This window comes from Hippocampus bargibanti, linkage group LG08, assembly GCF_051943395.1.
Source record: "Hippocampus bargibanti isolate YZ-2025 linkage group LG08, ASM5194339v1, whole genome shotgun sequence".
In the NCBI taxonomy this organism is placed as follows: Eukaryota; Metazoa; Chordata; class Actinopteri; order Syngnathiformes; family Syngnathidae; genus Hippocampus; species Hippocampus bargibanti.
The window spans coordinates 12,856,667-12,871,912 of NC_142741.1; the positions used below are offsets into that span (position 1 = coordinate 12,856,667).

General features: G+C 42.8%; 2 protein-coding genes across 10 annotated transcripts in view; one reads left to right on the top strand and one right to left on the bottom strand.

Annotated features, from left to right (window-relative positions):
• The window catches only part of tmprss3a (transmembrane serine protease 3a), a 46,519-nt gene extending 45,287 nt beyond the window's left edge, over positions 1–1,232 (top strand). Inside the window, exon 13 of the mRNA XM_089002236.1 lies at positions 812–1,232. Within this exon, the coding sequence (XP_088858362.1) occupies positions 812–847 (36 nt within the window). The 3' untranslated portion in view covers positions 848–1,232. The remainder of the gene's footprint in view (positions 1–811) is intronic.
• A 147-nt stretch (positions 1,233–1,379) lies between these two features.
• LOC148894569 (homeobox protein PKNOX1-like) overlaps positions 1,380–15,246 on the bottom strand; it is a 32,780-nt gene continuing 18,913 nt past the window's right edge. For 8 of the 9 annotated variants that reach the window (XM_089002171.1, XM_089002169.1, XM_089002173.1 and 5 more), the window contains 4 exons: positions 4,187–4,315; positions 4,024–4,100; positions 2,770–2,936; positions 1,380–2,262 (listed from right to left, as the gene is read on the bottom strand). In XM_089002171.1, coding sequence (XP_088858297.1) covers positions 2,081–2,262; positions 2,770–2,936; positions 4,024–4,100; positions 4,187–4,315 — 555 coding nt within the window. In that variant the 3' untranslated portion in view covers positions 1,380–2,080. Of the gene's footprint in view, positions 2,263–2,769; positions 2,937–4,023; positions 4,101–4,186; positions 4,316–8,472; positions 14,274–15,246 lie in introns of those variants that run through there. The other variant, XR_016115710.1, reaches the window with a different exon arrangement.

A 15,246-nucleotide genomic window follows, 5' to 3' on the forward strand; every position in this document is an offset into this window, starting at 1 on the left:
ACTCTCCTCCTCCACCTGCTCCTCTTCTTCTTTCTCCTCCTCCTTCTCCTGGGCAATTAACCCCCGTCAGGGACTTGCACCTGCCTCCGAGTCCCATACTGGGTACAACTCTTGCTGGTGCCTCACATGGTTCATTCCCAGTGGGGGCCCCTGAAGGGCCCTCAACTGATTATTGTTTAAGGAGGGTCGTGGCGTGGCTCTTCTCACTCCATTCCGTTCCAGCGGGGCGAGTGCTGGGCACCCTTATCTTTTGATGAGACCCCACCTCCTTCCCTATCGGCGAGTGGGCGTTTATCTGCGTCAGGGGACTGAGATCCGGCGTTTCCCCATCCCGCCACTTGGAGGGGTAGGCAGGAGATACCTTGAACCGGTAGCCATCCGATTGCCGAGCACAATGAGACAAATAAACATCCACAATCAAAACTCGGGACAATTTTGAGTATTTCGTTAACCTTGCATGCATGTTTTGGGAATGCGGAAGGAACCTGGAGTGATAAATATTTTATAATCCACTCACACAAATGTTTTAACCTTAAGATTTATGTTTTCAGATTATTAAATTCAATGTGAGCAAAATACTTACGTACTGTATATATATATATATATATATATACATATATATATATATATATATATACTCACAATGACTCAATCTGTTTTCAAATGTTCATGCAGTGTTTATCAAAGATGCATAAGCCTCATTTTATATACCTTCCTTTTTTAATTAGACTCATATTAGTGACATTTTACAAGAAATATTCATTTTAAATTCACAGGAAATTGTAATATTCTCATCTTGTTTATTTTACAGAGGGAAGAAGCTCCAAATACAGCAACTATCAACTGAATCACCTTTTCAATGGAGACTGTGAGCCCATTTGATAGATGAAATATAGCGAAAAAAGATTCTAAATCCAAAATGGGCAGCTCTCAGTCAAAACAGACATGACAAAACATCATACTTGATAAAAAGAAAACCAGGCTGTCAAGCGGTTAAGTTGAACTAATTAACCCCTTCATGCACCAATAATAACTGGTTTCCTGACATCACAAGATGTCCAAGATATAAACCTCTGTCCGTGTAAGGGTTAATCACACAATTTTCTGTAATTGTAATTAATCACTATGTTTTGCTTCTACTTTCACGTTTATTTTTTTACAAAGCTTACCACAAATATTTACTTACAATATTTGACACAAGATTGCAAGGTTTTACGTAAGTATACATGAACTCAAAGGCTGTTCCAGGAGCATTCTTTGATTCTTCATTCTCATCCATGCTAATTGCAGTCTGAGGCAATTTATTGTTATTTATTTGGACCAATCAGTTAGATTTTTGCTCTTTTCCGTACTATTAAGAAAAATAATACAGAACACAGTTTTAAGTTTAAAACCAATTTATTTTTTTCCAATTTTTTAAGAAAACTTCACAAAGAACCTTGGAAAACAAGGTTGCTGCTTTTGTGAATCTGTACATCAACATTTGTTACAAACGGAACAAAAACAAACGAAAAAAAAAACAATTTTCATATGTGTATGAATATAAAAATAAGCATCTGCCTTTAACTTTGAAACTCCCAAGAGCTTTGCTCTTTTGCAGAGGTCCATGTGAGAGCTGTGGAGTCAGTCTTGCACATATCTACTCAAAACACAAGCATGCAAAAAGAGACAAACCCTAACAATAGAACTTTAAAGTGTTGTCATCCAAACTTACAATTTGACAGGGGTGAAGAAAGACATGACTTTTGTCAATATTGATGAATGTAGCATTACAAACTTGCTTCGGGTGTTTAACACTTTCTTCTGATGAATTCGATTTCTTTTCTTGCTTAAATATACAAAGTGCAATCGCCTACAGGAACTAAATAAGTAAAAACAGTTTCGGAAAAACACGCACGGCAAAATGTGGATTTTAGGAAGATTGGGACTATTCCCACAAATCCCGTGTTGTGCTCTGGATAAACCCAAATGTGTGTGACCATTTGAACAATGATCATCCAAAAACGTGCTCGCTTTTGCAGACTCATTTCTGTATTTTGCATGGACATGTACTGTAGTGTATGATGCTCGTGCGTGTTATCTACTGGAGTGATTCACTGTGGTCAAGACCCAGCCCAGCCATGTCCACATCGTCGTCATCCTCTCCACTGTCCTCAGATTCATCTTCACTGTGGCCTCCGAGCATCACCTGCTGTACTGCCAGTGTCGCACCATCCGACGTCAGGCTGTGGAGACCCTCCACGTTCATCGTCACCATTGTACCTAAAAAACGTCAAGGAACTTGAATGTCCGAGCAGAAATGTGTTGGTCAAAATTGTTCTTATTCCGTTTGTGTCATCTGCAATCCATCGATGGCACTGGCAAAAAAAAAAAAAAGGAATATGGAGCTGCAGGAGAAACATTTTAAAAGGGCACGTGTGAATGACGGTAGCAATATTCCTTCACTTAACATGCTGCAAAAGTGTGTCCCAACCAAGGTCGGAAGAGATTTCCTTTTCACAATATGAACTTTATATTTTTCTTTTTCGTTTGGGGCCGTTATGGCTGCTCATCATGGCATACTTATGTGCCTGCGTGCGTAATGCCTGTGTGCGTGGTAACGGTCGATCGCAAAGTTTGGTTGACTTGAAAACGAGATCTTCGGTTAAAAAAGATTGGGCACGCCTGCTGTAAATGACTGGCCAAAAACCAGTTCATCAATTAAATAAAATCTAAATAAGACAAATCTGTGAGAATGTAAAACATCATGTTGTAATATTTTATTCATACCATCTGGCATTGTAACTTGTTGCGGTGTGCCACCTCCAGAGGCAATGGAGTCAGGCCAGAAGCGCTGCAGTGGCCTGTTTTGAGGAGTCTTCTTTTTAGTTTTAGGCGTCTCAGAGGAACTGGCATCCAACATGGGCTGCAGAATCCGCCTTCGAGCATTTATAAACCTGCAAGCACAAGGCAGCATGTAGTTTCTGTGTTTTCTCCAAAGCGTGATTCTCTTTCCACAGGCATTGAGTATACTTGAGTTATGAAACTGCGGCGTAATGAGGCCAGATCTCTCATATCTCCCAAGAGACCAGTGTCTAAAAAAATGCCTGCCCGGACGTCCGGGGCGTGCAACTTTTACATTGTGCGTACAACTTACAAAGCGTCTCCGCCTGCGTGGCCGACAACTTCTTCGAGAAAAAAACAACAAAAAAAACGAAATATTTTTTTCAAATCAAACGTTTGCTTTATTAAATAAAGCAAACGTTTCAACGAAGATTTCGAAATCTGAATAAATTATTCTGATTTCGAAATCTTTGTTCGGTTTGGAAATGTTGGAATTTTGGTTTGTTTGTCAATTTGCAAACTATATCATCAGAAGCCTGCTTCGTGCTTCCAGACTTTCCCAAGCGTTATAAGGTCGTGCATTTGCATATCATTTTCCAAAGTAGATGCACAGAACCTCAGCTCCAGAAGAAAGATTTAAAAGAAGCTAAGAACATTTATGACGCTACAAAACGTAAACATACATTAAAAGCATCGTGGAAAGAGGAGTTCACGTGGCTTGTAACAGACGATGCAACGCAAACATTGCATTGTGCAACGTGACGAACAGTGTATGGACAAATGACAACTGGAGCAAAATCATCATCAAGGGATATTTACGATAAATTAAGTAAGGGAGCATTTGTGGGAGGGTACATCATTAAAAAAAAATGCTTAATACTTTGCAAAAATGCTTTTTTTTTTGGGATTAGTCGTTTTATTGTGTTTCAAGTTGTGAAAAATGGGGCCGGCAACTTTATGGCAGGGCAGGTAACTTTTCAGAGTTGTCTGCCCTGGTGTCCCGTAACTTTTTGTAATGAGTTTCAGACACTGCAAGAGACACATGCAAAACATACAGTACATTAATAAGAGCAAGCCAGTCGAGTTAATATAACCCACATGTTGGAAATTCATATCTTATGTTAAAATGCATGAGATGTTTAAAACAATAGGGAGAGAAAAGAAGGATCTTTGTGGGCTAATTAGGGAAACTTGACTCACCAGTTATTGACCTGAAGAAGTGTCAGATTTGTCTGGGTGGCTATCTGTTTCTTTTCATCCTCTGTTGGGTAAGGATGCTACAGATGAAGGGAGGAAAGACATTTGTGTTGATTTTGTATTTCTAGGTTGGCAAATGAACCAACCAACGCGCATCAAAACTCACCCCAATGTGCTGAAAAAGCCACGAGCGCATGACATTTGTGGCATGCTTGGGTAGAACGCCGCGTTTGTTTTTTGTTGAGCTGTCGTCGTGATTAAAGAGGTTTAAGTCCTGATGAAACCGCAGCTGGAGCTGTGCAAAATGGAAAATAGGTTAGCATAGAACAACTACAGCATTGTAAATTGGCAAAGTTAATCATACTCCATAAAACAACCCAATGGCTGCATCAGAAGAATTTTCTTAAATCTTATTACATTTCTAACAATACCTGAGGCAATTCATTTTCCAAAATGGATGTCAACATGCTCACCTCAATCATGACCTGTATTATGTAAGTGTATTTAAAAAAACAGAATCAAATTATATTGTTTCAATAAGCTGCAACTTGCTATGATTAGATTAAAAAATGTAAAACAAATTACAGTCATTAAAATTACATTACAGTAGCATAAAAAAAAATAAAAAGTGCCAACTGTGAGCAAAATATTTTATGTGGCCTATTAACAGGTGTATTATTATATAGTGGACCACCACAATTTGTGGATGACAGGGACCAGCCGCCCCGGTAAAGAGCAAAACTGACCTTTGTACTATGGATGCAGATGGTAAAAGGAACATCATACTCATTTTCATGGTAACTGTTGCCCCTCCCAGCCTCACTTCAGCCATGTAAGAACAAATCTAAATCTAGTTAGATATTCAGCAATTGGTTTGTGTCGTCACCGCAAGCATATCATTTAATTGTTCACATTTATTATAAGAGAACAATCTCTCGCCACCTTCATGTTTTGTGGATTCAGTGCTTTGCAGAGTTTCCCAAAATACTCTATTCATTAAAATATTAATACCGTATTATTCATAAAGACCACCGTATTCGGAGTTTCAGAAGTATTGATAATAGCCGATTTTCAAACAGTTTTTGTATACTGGGTGGACTGCATTATATAAAATAGTGTGAAATTCCATGACGCTTGCTAAAGTCCAAACCAAAATGTTAATGTCCAATGTAAACAACAATAAGAGTCATTATTTTTTTACTTCAAATTTGAAAACTAGTTATTCATGAATTTGTTGTGTGCTCTATATGTAATATGTGGAGGGATTGAAACATTCTAATGGCTTCCCCAAATTTATCACAGCCCCCAGGAGGAAACCGTAACGACAATGCGGCCTGTGGCAAAAAATGACACCCTTGCACTAGACAAAGGAATAACATTTTATTAGCACAGAGCAGTGGTTCTTAATCTTGTTGGATACACCGAACCCCACCAGTTTAATATCCTCATTCTTTCAATGACTGTGCCTGCTAACTGCAGACGACACTGAGGGGTGGACCTCTGCGGCTGAGGATCCACCAAACCCCCGACACCGACTCACGAACCCCAAGGGTTTGATTGAACCCAGTTTAATCCACCACTGGCTGGAAACCACTGGAATAGAGGTTTTCTCAACTACTATGGCTGTAACAAGTCACTTTATAGACATTGAAAATACTATGTTCAAGAAACCAGATTATTGAGACATACAGTACATAAAGGCGCATGGTATTATAAAGTGGACTGTCAGCTTTTAAGAAAATCAAATGCTTGTAAATGTGCCTTATTGTGGGGAAAACACTACCGTATTTTCCGGTGCATAAGGCGCACCGGACTATAAGGCACCCCCTTCCCCCAATGATTGGTGTATTTTTTTTTTCCATATATTTTTGCAGGTTCTGGAGGGTACAGCGTTGACGTCTTCCTTTTTTCTTTTGCTAGCGCCTCTTCCCCTTCATTCGCCAATTTTGTCATCTTGATCAAGTCCTCGTCTGTGCGTGGTATTTAATGAGGGTGTGAACATCCTCCAATATGATGTCAGACAACCCTTCAGTTTGTGCCAGCTTCACAGCCCATTCTATGGCTGAGTGGTGAACTTTGTCAGGAGAGGAACCCTCAAAGCCGTGTACAACTTTGGGCCAGAGTTTTTTCCAACAGGCGTTCAGTGTACGCCGAGAATATTCCCTCCACTGTTTTTTTTCAAGGTGAAGACCTCGTCCGCTACACTAATGGGCCTTGAATGCTTGTATTACCCCCTGATCTATTGGCTGGATGAATGATGTGGTTTTGGGGGGAAGAAACTCCACTCAAACCCCAGCGTAGCGGAGGTCCGTTGCATGCCCTCCTGCACAGTCCATTAAGAGAAGGGAAGCCCCTTCTCTGGCAGATACAGCTTTGCCTGTGGGATGAAGCAGTAGACAAACCAGTCCAATTTCAGGACTTTCGTCAACCAGGCGTTCTTATTGTGCATCCAGCAGACAGGCCGGAGAGTTTTGTTTTTGTTTTTTAAGGCCTAGAATTTTTTGATTTGTAGATGAAGACGGGCTTCAGCATGAATCCATCTGCATTGCCACACATAAGGAGAGTCAGATGGTCCTTACGTGCCTTAAAGCCAGGCCTTCCTACCTCATCCTTGAATAGGAAATTCCGCTATGGTATCCTCTTCCAGGAGAGGCCAGTCTCATGCATGTTGAACACTTGTTCAGGGAGATAGCCCCGCCTCATTTATTATCTTGGGGCACTCTTGACACAACAACGAGCCGCTTCGTTATTGGCAGAGACAGCCTCACCATACAATGTCACAAACCTCTTCTTAAAATTCTCAAACCATTCTTTGCTGGCCACAAAACCACCTCCTTGAGGCAAAGAATCACTGAGAAGAAGAATCATGAAACACTGGACGTGATGTTATTCTGTCCATTTGTGCCAATGGATGGTCCTCACATGAGATTAGCCTTGATGTTGAGAGTGGTGTGGGAGCTGTGCCTCAGGGATGGGAGGTTGTGAATTTGGGACATCGTAGATGACACACATCGTCTGTAGTGTGCCATCATCAGTAGTGAGAGAGCTATAGAGAAAGATGTAAAGATAGAGAGAGAAAGACAGATAGAGAGAGAGATAGAGAGAGAGATCTAGAGATAGAGATCTAGGGATAGAGATCTAGAGGTAGAGATAGAGAGAGGTAGAGGTAGAGATAGAGGTAGAGAGATAGAGAGGTAGGTAGAGATACAGAGAGATAGAAATAGAGATAGAGATAAATAGAGATAGAGAGAGATTTAGAGGTAGAGGTAGAGATAGAGAGAGGTAGAGAGATAGAGAGGGTAGAGATAGAGAGAGATAGGGAGATAGATTTAGAGATAGAGAAAGAGAGAGATAGAGAAAGAGAGAGATAGAGTCAGACAGATAGACTAGATAGACAGATAGACTAGATAGACAGATGGATAGATAGATAGATAGATAGATAGATAGATAAAGAGAGAGAGAGAGAAAGATAGATAGATATCTATAGATAGAGAGACAGAGAGAAATATAGATAGATAGATAGATAGATAGATAGATAGATAGATAGATAGATAGATAGATAGATAGATAGATAGATAGATAGATAGATAGATAGATAGATAGATCTAGAGATATATATAGAGAGAGCTAGAGATAGATAGAGAGAGGGAGAGAGAGAGACAGAGAGAGAGAGAGAGAGAGCGAGAGCGCTAGAGATATATATATATAGAGAGAGAGATAGAGATATAGAGAGATAGAGATATAGGGGGAGAGAGAGAAAGAGAGAGAGAGAGAGAGAGAGAGAGAGAGAGAGAGAGAGAGAGAGAGAGAGAGAGAGAGAGATAGATCATCATAGATAGATAGATAGATAGATAGATAGATAGATAGATAGATAGATAAAGAGAGACAGAGACAGAGAGACAGAGAGATAGAGAGAGACAGATAGATAGATAGATAGATAGATAGATAGATAGATAGATAGATAGATAGATATAGATATAGATAGATAGATATATATATAGATAGATAGAGATAGAGAGAGAGAGAGAGAGAGAGAGAGAGAGACAGAGAGACAGATAGATAGATAGATAGATAGATAGATAGAGATATATATATATATATAGAGAGAGAGAGAGAGAGAGAGAGAGAGAGAGAGAGAGAGAGAGAGAGAGAGAGAGAGAGAGAGAGAGAGAGAGAGAGAGAGAGAGAGAGAGAGAGAGAGAGAGAAGAGAAAATCATGAACCACTGGACGTAATGTTGGAGCTGTGCCTCCGGGATGGGAGGTTTTGAATTTGGGACACACTACTACTACTACTGACGTGTGCCAAAGAATCATTGGGTGTTTCGGCCTTTTAATCACTAGACACCCTCATCGATGGTGGCCAGCGACAGGTTGATCACGCCTGAGCTTGTGTCCCATGCCCAATCAGATGTTCAGAAGCTGGTAGGGGGGGGGGGTCTTAGGTTGCTGACCTATGAGCCCAACAAGGGTCCTTCCTCTTCATCCAGAACCAGTGGCTGCTTCTTTCTGCCGCTTCAGAGAGTGACTTAACTGTGTGCCGCAGAGCCTGTCCATGGATACCCAGGTCTTTTAGCAGCCTGATGGTGGAGGAAGCCACAAACCCTCTGCATCCAACTTCAATTGGATATACTTTGGTTTTCCATCCCCGCTGTTGCGCCTCCACTGCGAGTTCTGTGTAGCGCAGCTTCTTGCGCTCATAGGCCTCTTCAACAGAGTTTTCCCATGGGACTGTGAGTTCTGTGATGTTGATAGCCTTGAGTGACGAGGACCAGAGCACCAAGTCTGGTCTGAGGGTGGTGGCTGCAATCTCCGCTGGGAAAACCAATTGCTGGCCAATGTCAACCCGCATCTCCCAATCGCGGGCCCTGGATAGCTGTCCAACTTCTGGTTTAGCAGTAGGATGGTTGGGCTTTTCCTGTCCCTCTCGGATGAAGGTCAATGGTGCTGTGCTGGACGTGGTGGCTCTCATTGGCAAGTAGTTGATGGTATTCCTCTTGCTCTCAAGGACAACTGCCAAACTCTTCAGGACCTGGTTGTGCCTCCAGGTGTAGCGGTGTTGTGTGAGGCTGGTCTTACAACCGGTCAGGATGTGTTTGAGAGTTCCTGGCGTTCGACAGAGGTCACAGGTTGGATCTTCGCCATACCATTGGTGGAGTTTTTTTTGGAGATGGGAGCACGTCATTGATAGCTCTGATGATGAAGCTAATGTTGCTTGCCTCCATTTCCCAGAGATCCTTCCAGCTGAGCCTTCTCTTCTCCAGGCCTTCCCACCTCATCCATTGTCCCTGCTTGGCAAGAGAGACAGCCCGTGCAGTTCTTTCAGTCTCCTCTTGGCGGCGCACCTCTGCTATCACCATTTTCCTTCTTTCCGATGTTGAAGCCTTACGCCAAGAAGGTTTGTTTGTAAGGCCAAACCCCCCTCTTCCGAGCTGAACGTGTCCCACAATGTCGCTGTGCCTTAGAGCTGCTGTGGCCTGCTGCACTGCAATGGATGGCGTCCATTTCCGTCCCGTTGATAGGGGGGGTGCAGCTTGACTGATCTTCTGGTCTCTGGAGTCTGTGAGGGTCATCTGAAGTCTCATTTTAGCGCACTTGTACTCTTCGGTGAGGCTTGTGATTGGAAGCTCAAGGACCCCTTTGCCATAAAGGCCGATGTTAGACAGACAGCATGGAACACCAAGCCAGCGTTTCACATATCTAGTGATGGTTCGCTCCATCTTCTCCACAGTTGCGAGTGGGGCCTCATAGACTGTGAGTGGCCACATTACCCGAGGGAGAAGTCCAAACTGCAGACACCAGAGCTTGAGCTTTACTGGCAGCTCAGTCTTGTTGATGTTTTCCAGACTATTGGTGATGTCCTGCTTGAGTTGCTGCACTTGATCTTTGTCTCTGAGGCTTGCATTGTACCACCTGCCCAGGCTTTTGACCGGTTCCTCAGACACCGTTGGTATTGGGTCATCACCAATGCAGAACTTCACATTTTTTAGCTGTCCCTTGACGATTGAGATGCTGCGTGACTTGCTCGGCTTGATTTTCATCCGGGCCCATTTAATGTTTTCCTGCAGTTTTCCAAGTAGCCGCCTGGTGCAAGCTGCGGTAGTGGTCAAGGTGGTCATGTCATCCATGTATGCCCGGATAGGTGGGAGGTGGATCCCATTCCTTGTTCGCTCACCTCCCACCATCCACCTTGAGGCCCTGATGATGACCTCCATGGCCATTGTGAAGGCCAGGGGTGAAATCGTACAACCTGCCATGATGCCGACTTCTACACGCTGCCATGATGTTGTGAAGTCAGGTGTTGTGAAGCAGAGTTGCAGGTCTTCGAAGTAGGCTTTTACCAAGGCAGTAATGGGTAGTGGAACATGGAAGAAGTTGAAGGATTCCCAGAGAAGGTTATGGGGAACTGAGCCAAAGGCATTGGCCAGGTCAAGGAAGATGACATGAAGATCTCTCTTGTCTTTCTTTGCCGCTTGGATTTGGTGCCAGATCATACTCGTGTGCTCCAAGCAACCAGAGAACCCAGGGATGCCAGCCTTCTGTACAGATGTATCGACGTACTTGTTCTTCTCCAGGTAGGTGGAAAGTCTCCGTGCTAAAACATTAAAGAAGATTTTCCCCTCAACGTTGAGAAGGCGAATTGGACGGAATTGACTGATGTCTGCCGCATCCTTCTCCTTGGGAATTAGTACGCCTCCGGCTCTCCGCCATGCCTTTGGTATTATGCCTTTCTGCCACACAATCCTCATGAGTCTCCAAAGATAATGCAGAACATCTGGTGCGTTCTTGTAGAGCTTATATGGAACTCCATTTGGCCCCGGGGCTGATGCTGATCTTGCACGCCGTATTGTATTGTCCACTTCCTTCCATTTTGGAGGGCCAGTCTCGAGGTTGAATTCTGGTGGTTCAATAGGGGGGATGTCTTGTGGGATAACTAGTTTTTCCTGCCTTTTTGTGTCCTGGTGGACCTTTTCCAGATGCTTTTCAAGTTCCTGCTTGGAGGTTTTAAGGATTCCGCTTTTGTCCTCCGCGAAGAGGTCTTTGACAAACTTGAAGGGGTTTTTATAGAACCGTGTTCTTGTGTGTTCCTTGTTCTTGCGATGTTTTCTCAAGTTTTCTGCCCTTCGTAAGGTTGCCAACCGGCATTTGATGTCCCCTTGGAGCAGCATGAGACCTTCTTTCTCTGCATCAGAGGCCTTCTTCCACTGTTTTCGCAGGTCCCTTCTTTCCATCTCTTGCTGCCTCCTGGATTTGGTTGGTGGTGGTCTTGCATTGGCGGTTTTCCGGATGTACAAGCGCTCCTCCCCGTAGTGATAGATGATGTCACCAATATTTTCCAGCTTTTTCTCTGCTGTGCCCAGTTGTTGCTCCAAGATTTTGGTCAGATCGTTATTGACGGTTTCCCACTCTCTTTTCTCGATAGCTTTTGGCCACTTCACACTTGGTCTGTGCCCTTTGATCTTGTCCTCCTTGGGAGGTCTCTGTGGTTGCGTGGGCTCTTCCACCTTTCGTTCTGTGAGTGCATTACAATCGTCCCTGACAGTCGTGTAGACACTCTGCGAACTTTGGTTGTCGTCCCGTCGCTGTGCTTCACTCGACTTATTTGACGTCTGACTTCGTAAGAAATATTGGTCAATGCGAGGCCCTTGTCTCTGCTTTCCCAAGCACTGTCTCTTCCCTTGGTGGATCTTTAACCCGATAGCTGATGTTACTTTTGCCCAGCCACAGACGCACACCTTGAGTGAGTATCCTGCTGCCGTTGTCTCGTGTGCCATGTTCTTGCTCGTAGTCAGGTTCGTTCCTGGGTCGGTAACCGTGTTGTCAGTCATTGAGCCATCTTGCGCCCCCGCTCTCGCAGGCTCTAGGGGTATCTTTCTTTGTATTCTTTCTGTAGCATTTAGCGGGTGCCTCCAACAAACTGAACCAGCATTGGTGACTGCCACCATGGGTAGCTAGCCCATGACAGCCCCAGTGGGGTCTATTCCCTCCTGTCAGCTGTCTCTCCAAGCTGTCACACAGACTTTCCTATGTTGTCAGCTGTCCTTTCACAGCAGTCACTGGATAGCACCCAGATACTAAGAATCATGAAACACTGGACGTGATGTTATTCTGTCCATTTGTGCCAATGGATGGTCCTCACATGAGATTAGCCTTGATGTTGAGAGTGGTGTGGGAGCTGTGCCTCAGGGATGGAAGGTTGTGAATTTGGGACATCGTAGTTGACACACATCGTCTGTAGTGTGCCTTCGTCAGTAGACACTGTTTTCTTGACATTCGCTGGCTCTTGGGCACCTTTTGTGCACGTTCCCTTGTGTTTTGTCACACCGTTTACTGTCTCTCATACAGTATCTTGGTGCTGTTTTCATGTGCTAACTTTGATGACTTAAAATGCTCTTCAACTACTTGCTGCCTTTGAAGCAATGTCTCCTGGGCAGTGGTGGGCCGTCAAGCATGCAAGGCCTTTTCTGCTGACCTAAAAATATCTGAATCACAGACTAATGTTAATTCTATTTTGACAATGAATTCTTGGAAAATAATTCCAAATTGTTTTTCAGCTTCTTTTCATTGCTTTTCCCCTGTTGTGCAGCTTCCGAGTGTGTGTTTTTGTATTTAAGCATTTAACCAATTACATTTCAGCCATCATTGGTTACCAGGGTCACCAATCTACCTGGACGCCTTCACAATCAGTTCTTCAGGCACTGAAGCACAAAAATCAATGGTGATGAAACAGATGCATTAACCGATCAGATTTTGAGTTGTCAACCCAAGGCCTGCTCTAAGGTGCTGGCAACGTCAGAGTTTTCGCAAATTGCGATTGGCTAGTCACGAGCCAATCATAGTATCACTAACCGCTAGTGATAAGCGCATACTGGCCAGAGCTAGCACACTGTATCTGTAGCATGCATTTTGATGTTGATTTAAGAGCGGTTTTGTCACACAATGGCTGGAGGAGGAGGAGAATAAATTGATTTAGTATTCAGGAAGTCTTGTTTTCGAGTTGATGACGATGCCTGACGTGACGTCACGAACGCGCCTGACTGAGAAAGCGACACACAATGCATTTTGGGTACTTTGTTTGGTCTGAAAACTTCATGTTGATCTGTGCTGATGGCGAAATTAGAAGGAAAAAATGTGATGGTGAATCGTTGTGTGTTGCACCAAGACTACTATTTGAGACTAGTTGACACAAATTCCCAGCAGACAAATCAGCCCATTTCAAACGGAGCTTGGGTGCCATCTTGTGCATTTTCTGGGTGCTACATTGAAGTCCAGAAGCCTCAAAATGAGACGGAAGGACTTCTTTAATCGATTGCAAACATTTATGCTTTCCTCTTCAGAACTATTTGAATCATATTCATAACTGGATGAGTAACAAGAAAGCATCTTCTCTGAATCTGAAGCCATTTGATTCAAGACGTACTGGCGTGACGTCACAAACAAGGGGGCGAGACCTTCTGAAACTGAAACTTTCTGAGGTTTGAAGTAGTTTTGGGATACTTTAAGTCATTTTTATTGGTGTTTTGCATTTGACTAAAAATATCAGCCTGCGTGTTTTGGGTATTTTAGATGCTATAAAACGTTTCTGATGTCAGGACACAAAAAAATGGTGTCGGTTGTACTTTAATTATGTTATCAAGTTAAAAGGAATTGGATCATTACTTCTCGAGTCAGTTTTAGATGATAGCTGGGTATATAGAAGAGAAACAAATGTTTTTTTGTTTTGTTTTTACAGTTTGTTAAAAATCCAATTGTCCAACTCTGCTCACACGGTAGAGACAGTGTGTGTCCTGTGATTTGGCATACCGTTCAAACTAGGTTACAGTGTAAGTCTGACATAGAGGTTTCAGTATATGAATCGATACGGCATGGTTACAAAAGGGACTTATGTATATAGGCACCTTAGGTTATGGATCGATGCTACATAATTTACAATGATGGGTCAAGGGATCCAAGGAGCTGTCATGTTAGTTTTGTTTTTTAAGTTCCACGGTTAGATTTTAGACAGCCTTCAGATGGCATTTCTGTCTTCACGGTCAAATTGATTGGGATTCTTTGGTCACTGTGGTGGGTAAAACAAGCGGGGGTTAAATTTTCTTTAATTTGCACCAATTCATTCTCATCGCTGGTGGCATTGTGAAGAGGTGGTGGTAGAGCTCGACCGATCTAGTGATTGAAATTAGAATGTTTATTTACAGGTTGGAGATAACTGTTTAGAGAACGCGGTTATTGTGGATCGGGGTGAGATCATGCCCAAGTGGGGGCGTTTAAGTATCTTAGTGTCTTGTTCAGGAGTGAGGGTTGGAGGGACAGTGAGATCGGTTCACTGCGCCATCTGCTGTGATGCAGACTTTGTATCAGTCGGTCGCGGTGAAAAAGGAGCTGAGCCATTGGACAAATGTATCAATTTACTAGTAGTATATATATATATATATATATATATATATATATATATATACACAGTGAGACCTCAACTTACGAACTTAATTGGTTCCCAGACAGAGTGTGTAAGGTGAAAAGTGTGTATCTTGAAAAAAAAATCCCATAGGAAACCATTAAAATGGGAATAATGCGTTCCCGGGTTTCCATAAAATATACTTTTCAACCAAATAAGCCTTAAAACTACACACAACCTACCTTATCCTATGCATAATAAATGTGCAATGGTATTGTAATTAAAGAAATACACTGCATTGTATCATAAAGTCACTTTATTTCCATTTGTGATGGTCATTGATGACTTGACGGAATGGCGTTGGAGGTCGAATGTCAAAGGGACTTGCTGTTTGGAAAGAGAGGCACATTACATGAGGACTGTAATTAAAGAAATAAACTGTGCTGTAAAATAAAGCTGTATTTACCTTTTTGATGGTCATTGATGGCTTATGGAAGGAGAGTCACCTTCCATAAGGACTGTTGGTAACTTAACCTCTGGTGTGGCTTATCTTTGCTTCTTTGGAGACTCCTCATCCTTTTTGCTGATTAAAAACCTCGTAATTTACACCTGTTGCTTTCTGACTTGTAAGGTGTTACGAGGCTGAGGCATCACATTATCGTTCATCATGTTGATGATTGTCATAGCCAGTCTTTTCTGGATGGAACTGTTCGGTAAAAGCCTGCACATCATTCCACTTTGCCAACATTGCCTTCTCCTCCTCGCCGTCAGATGTTCTCGAACCATCCGTTACGGGCTTTAAAATCCTGAATAAGCGCCGAACTTCCAATTTGGC